Source organism: Carlito syrichta, unplaced genomic scaffold (genome assembly GCF_000164805.1).
Source record: "Carlito syrichta isolate Samal-C Ts95f unplaced genomic scaffold, Tarsius_syrichta-2.0.1 Scaffold298795, whole genome shotgun sequence".
In the NCBI taxonomy this organism is placed as follows: domain Eukaryota; kingdom Metazoa; phylum Chordata; class Mammalia; order Primates; family Tarsiidae; genus Carlito; species Carlito syrichta.
In genome coordinates, this window is record NW_007242891.1 from 112,359 (window position 1) to 118,728 (window position 6,370).

At 42.3% G+C, this 6,370-nt stretch overlaps 1 protein-coding gene across 1 annotated transcript in view; it reads left to right on the forward strand.

Moving 5' to 3' along the window:
* LOC103256958 (sodium channel protein type 10 subunit alpha) overlaps positions 1-6,370 on the forward strand; it is a gene marked incomplete at its 3' end in the record, with an annotated part of 85,146 nt that overhangs the window by 41,566 nt on the left and 37,210 nt on the right. The window contains exon 12 of the mRNA XM_021710729.1: positions 1,666-1,777. Coding sequence (XP_021566404.1) covers positions 1,666-1,777 — 112 coding nt within the window. The remainder of the gene's footprint in view (positions 1-1,665; positions 1,778-6,370) is intronic.

Consider the following 6,370-nt stretch of genomic DNA (forward strand, 5'->3'; position numbering starts at 1 on the left):
GGGCTCAGGCAATCCACTCACCTCAGCCTCCCAAAGGCGCGGGATTACAGGCTGAGCCACCGAGCCCGGCTAAGTGTCTACATTTTTATACATGTCTGACAGAAAGCAATCTAGTGCCATTAGCTGAGTCCACATGGTTGGAAACTTTCTAAACTTTCTTTTGTATATTAAGTGTTTATACCTAAGGACTTCAGCAATAGTAGGTGCTCAAAAAAATGCATATTGAATTTGGACTCTGGATGGTTTTTGCAGGACTGAATCAGCTGCTGTGGGCCTTGGACTTCCCAAGTCCAGGGTATGTGTGTGACTATGGTATGGGCCATAGAACCCAGATAGAACTTCCAGAGAAGACTCTAAGAGGGAAGCGTCAAAAAGATTGTGTCAGACAGTGTTTTAGTCTATTTAGGCTCTTATAACAGAGTATCATAGACTGGGTGACTTACAAACAACAGAAATTTATTTCTCACAGTTCCCGAGGCTGAGTAGTCCGAGATGAAGTTGCCTGCAGATTCAGTGTCTGGTGGGGGTCCACTTTCTGATTCATAACTGGTGTTTTCTCACTGCGTTCTCACGTAGTGGAAGGGGTGAGGAACTTCTCTGGGGTATCTTTTGCAAGGACACTAATCCCATTCATGAGAGCTCTGCCTTTATGCCTAGTTACCACCCCCCCAAGGCCCCCACTTCCAAATATCATCACACTGGGATTTGAACATATGAATTTTACTAGGACACAAACATTCAGTCTATTGCAGACAACTAGCAGTTGGACAGTCAAGACACACAAATGTTCCTTGCAAGAAAAAAAAAAAACTGTATGGAACTAGAGATGCTTTATATGTTGAGGAGAGAGATTGGCCTATTAGAAGGGAGATCAGGGAATTCCACTGTGGAGTAGGAATTCTATGTCAACGTCACATGCACTGCCCAGAGGAAGTCTCACCGTCTCATAATGACCCACTGCTCCTATAGCTTTCATTGCCCTTTGGTAGAAACCCCAGAGACCCTTAAGGTAATCTCATCCCTATTCTGATGCTGAGGCTCTGTCTAGGGTAAGAGTTTGCAGAGTCTTAGGTGAGCCCAAGTCAACCCATTCGGGACCAATCTGGATTTTGGTTCCATCCCAACTCTTTGTCCTGGTCCCCATGCCTGAGCTCTTACCTTCAGTTCAAGCACCAGATGCATTTCTTCAAATCTGACTGCAGAGGACTGTGGCTTCGCTGGGAAGTTTACAATTATAGTCACATATTGCATAATCGTGTTTCAGTCAATGACAGACCACATATACAACAGTGGTCCCATAAGATTATAATACCATATTTTTATTGCGCCTTTTCTATGTTTAGATACACAAATACTTAACAGTGTGTTACAGTTGCCTACAGCATTCAGTACAGTAACATGCTGTCCAAGTTTGTAGCCTAGGAGCAATAGGACACACCATACAGCTTAGGTGTGTAGTAGGTGATACCATCTAGGTTTGTGTGAGTGCACTCCATGATGTTTGCACAACAATAAAATTGCCTAGTGGCACATTTCACAGAACATATCCCTATCATTAAGTGACACATGACTGTTTATGGGACTGGTCAATAAGAGGCTAAATGATTCATCTTTGCCTCTAAAGGCTTCAGGTTGAGGGAGTGTCCTGACTCTGTGTCTCAACAGGTATTCGATGCAGGGCAGAAGATGACTTTCTTGTCAGCAGAATACTTGAATGAACCTTTCCGAACCCAAAGAGCGATGAGTATTGTCAGTAATATAACCTCTGTACTCGAAGGTAAGTGCTGCTCATTGGAATGTCCACCTACTGTGCCATGATGAGCTCCTTGTGTTAGGAGCAGAGGGAATGCCCCTAACCTGTATCAAAGGGCCCATCTCTGTGTTCAGGGACATAAAAATTTCTGTCTTATGACCTAGGCCCTGTCATCTTTACCTATGTGGTTTTTTTTTTTATGTACACAGTTTTTCAAAAATGAAAGAATCCAATGAATAAAATATCTTAGCTCATCTCTTGTTCAAGCTAGCAACTGCTTCATATGTCTTCACAAAACTATATTTTTTAAAGTGATGTGGCAGCCACCAGAGGGTTTCAGGTCAGCTCTTAGGTGTGTAAGAAATTTAACCATCTTTGATTTTCTAACATGGTAAAATTATCCTAACATTTTTCCCGGTCATAATTTGCACGGTTATAACTTAATTTCTGTCTCAAATCCCTGTTATGTCAAATATTGGAAGACGGTTTAAGTCAATTTAACTAAATTCTTGTCACTTAAGAGTTTTGCCAACCCAGTGGGAATCTACTCAATCTTCCCAGGGATGTGTGTAAGTTCCAAGCCAAGAGATAGAGGAAGAGAATGGCAGTGGGTCATGGCCACCTGTCCATACAAGTTCCCACAGAGCATGACTATATCCTCTTCACTCTGAGCAGGAGGCCTTCTCTAATCCAGCCTTTATCTTGGAGATGATGGACCTTAGTCATACTCAGTTGCCTGTCTCCCCTAGACAAATTAAATTGTCCTGGGCTGGAGGAGGAACAAGGAGCTTGTATGTCAATGTGTTCCTGAGAAGGGATCCTGTGTGATTTTCTCCCAGTCCCAGGCTGATCCTGATTTGAGAGGAGGGTGTGGTGAGCAATAGAAATAAAAAAATATTGGTACTTGAAAACAGAGTCAATCTGTATCCTACTTTCTTTTTTTTTTTAGTTGGAGTCTCACTCTGTCACCCAGGCTGGAGTGCAGTGGCACGCTCACAGCCACCACAGCCTTGACCTGCTGGGCTCAAGCAATCATTCCAATTCAGCCTTCTAAGCAGCTGGAAATACAGGCGTGTGCCACACACCCAGCTAATTTTTTGATTTGTTGTAGAGACGAGGTCTCACCATGCTGCCCAAACTGGCCTCAAATCTGTGGGCTGAGGCAATCCTCTCACCTCCGCCTCCCAAAGTGCTGGGATTATAGGCATGAGCCACTGTGCCCAGCTGTACCTTACTTTCTAGGTGACACTATAGGTGGAAAGCCTTAGAGAGACTGACATGCCCAGCATGGCACAGAAACAGTAGAACTGGCCTGGGTAGAGAAGACCTGAGACAGCCTTAGAGAGTACCCTGTGGCTCCAGAATGGCAGGAGAGTAGCTGAATGATGACTTTGCCCCAATGAAGGCTATGGAAGGAGATGAGTGAGAGCCACACTGGGAATCTAGAGAGGCAAAGAGAGAAGCGCAGTCTTCATGGACTCCCCCTCCAGGGGCCAGATGAGAGTTATAATTCAAGTAAAATATGCTTAGCATTGACTAAGACCAGCTAAACCATCCACTGGGCTTGAGTCCCACAATACTCAGACACAGCCTCAGATAATGAAATAGTGTCAAACATTGAATTAGCAAAATAAAGTCCCCATGTTGGGAGCTTGAAGCATAAATTGAATACAAATATAGAGGGAACAAACACCTTTAAGTTGCATTTCATGTTTTCCTGAGTTTGTATTTTGAGAAATGTGTACCCATGCATCAGCAACAGTGTGTACAGACTCTCTTATATTATTTTTCTTCATTGTTAATTATCTAACAATCACTTTTCATTGCGATAGTGTCTTCACTCCTAACATTTTTCACGACTGCATAGAATTTCACCAAGCTGCTATGCCCACAATTTTTTATTGTTGTTGTTGGCCAGGTGGGCTTCTTAGATTTTATTGATTTATTTACTTTTTTGCATTACATACAAACAGTTTGCTTCTTGATTCCAAAATGGTTAAGCTTCTTCCTTCCCTTTTGTGCCATCCATTCACTAATCAACAAACATTGCTGAGTACCTGTTATGGGATTCAGTGGTGAATTTGATATGAACCTGCTGTCATGTCTACATCCTAGTGTGCAAGGAGACACAGATAATAAACACAAATAGATGTGCAGCTAGTGATAGGAAGTAGGAAAAATAATAAAGTGAGGAAGGAGATGGAAATCAGGGGGTTGCAGAAGGAGTTCTTTTAGATAAGGGGGTAATATAGCTGGAACATAGAGAAGAGCTCAAAACAAAGGTAGACAAACGAGCTGGGGCCACATCCAAAGAACCTCCTAGACCACATTAAGGATATAGAACTTCATCCTAAGAGGAGTAAGGTACCATTAAAGGATTAGAGGCAGGAGAGCTACATTTTCGTTTTATAAAGACTACACAATATTTGAAGAGAGTGGAATTAAGAGGGGAAGCATGTTGGCAAGGAAACCAGTTAGGAGTAAACAGGTGGGAGATGACAGTGTTTGGACTCTGAGACAGTGGCAGTGGAGATGATGGGAAATGGAAGGATTTGAGAGTTATCTAAGGGGCCTGAGGTCAAGACTTCATGGTGCATATGTTTCTGGTATAAGCAATCAAAGGGATGCTGGTGCAACGTGTCATACAGGGAGAACTTTAGGGGGAAAATGGGCTTCACTGGGGAAAGATGAAAGGAGAAGATCATGAGTTGAGTTTGGGACATACTGGATTTTAGATGCCCTTAGAACATCCAAGTAGGGGTGTCCAGTAGGAAGTTGGCTTTTGGATAAATGTGTCTAGAATTTAGATGACAAAGATGGCCTAGAGATATGTATTTGAAAGTCATTTGAATATAGATGATAATTTTGAAAAGGTACAAGTGGGTAAGATGACATTGAAGGGATTAAGTAAGAAGAGAAGAAGGCCTGGAACAGAGTTTTATAAGAAACTCCAATGTTTAATGGTTGAGCAGCAGAGATGGAGGCTGTAGAGAAGACTGAGAAAGAATGTGTAGAAATAGGAGAAGACGCCAAACAATATAATGCAGAGCCAAGAGTCTTCAGGAAGAGTAGAAAGGCCAACAGAGACAATGTTATAGAAAAGGTCGGTAAAATGAAACTTGAAAAGGGTCCAGGGTCTTTAGTCACATGGATGGTTTTGGTGATACGAGCAAAAGAGAACTGGCGGAGTTGGATAGTAGGCCATATTGAAGGGGCTTGTGTGATGAATGAGAGGTAAAGAAGAGGTTATTGTGTATAGACAACTTTTTCAAGAAGTTTTCCTGCAAGAGGGAGAAAATAGAGTTGAAGTAAGTAGAGTTGAAAGAAGATGCTTTAGGTTCTAGGGTTTTTTGTTGTTGCTGTTGTTTGTTTGCTTTTGCTTTGCTTTGAACATGTTTTCATGCTAACAAGAAGGATTTGGGGCAATGGAAATGGGAGAGAATGAAGAATAAGGAAAGAGAGTAAATGCCCAAAAGATTCTTGAAGTGGCAGAAGAGGGTGCATAAGTGGAGACATTGATTGTTTTGTGTTTTTTGTTTGTTTGTTTTGAGTTGGAGTCTCACTCTGTCGCCCAGCCTGGAGTGCAGTAGCCACTCCTGGCCACTGCAGCCTCAACCTGCTGGGCTCCAGCGATCCTTTTGCCTCCGCCTTCCAAGTAGCTGGAACTACAGGTGTGCGCTACCATGTCTGGCTAATTTTTGATTTATTGTAGAGATGAGGTCTCGCCAAGTTCCCCAAGCGGGTCTCGAACCCATGGGCTCAGGCAATCCACTCACCTCAGCCTCCCAAAGGCGCGAGATTACAGGCTGAGCCACCGAGCCCGGCTTGGATCAATTTTTTAAAAGAGATTATTCGAGGGGGGATTGCTAGTTTTAAGCTAGCAATCATATAATACTTTTAACCTCTCTATTGCCCAGTCAACAAGATTGGCAATGTTAAGGCTACTTATAAACTGCATCACGTTCCTATCATGCCTCACAGACAGGTTGCTTCCTACCAAAATGGTATGTCCTCAAGCTTCCTGATTCTGTACTACCTCTTGTGCTTATTTTTAGTGTCAAAATAGGTCCAGGGATGCTCTTGCCTTTGTTCCAACTAGGGATCATTGATTTTGTTCCTAGGATGTGCCAACTTCTTTAGAGAGCTCTGCTTTGCCAATTTTGACATCTGTAGTTTCCAAAATCTACAGCAAATAATTAAAGCAGTATGAGGTGGAAATAAATAGTCTGATTTATGGAAAGAAATTGACATATGTATATGAAAATATATGAACAAATATGAAATAAGTTATGACAAAAATGGCATTTCAAATCCTTGGGAAAATAAAGAATTATTCAATAAATAATACTGATATAAATAACCAGAGATTTTTAAAAAATGAACTGAACCAATATCTTACTCTTTACCCAAAATAAACTTCAAATGCACCAAAGTTTTAAGTGAAAAAAAAATGAAACTAGAAGCCGGGCTCAGTGGCTCAGCCTGTAATCCCGCGCCTTTGGGAGGCTGAGGTGAGTGGATTGCCTGAATCCGCGGGTTCGAGACCCGCCTGGGCAGGGAGACCTCATCTCTACAATAAATCAAAAAATCAGCCGGGCGTGGTAGCGCATGCCTGTA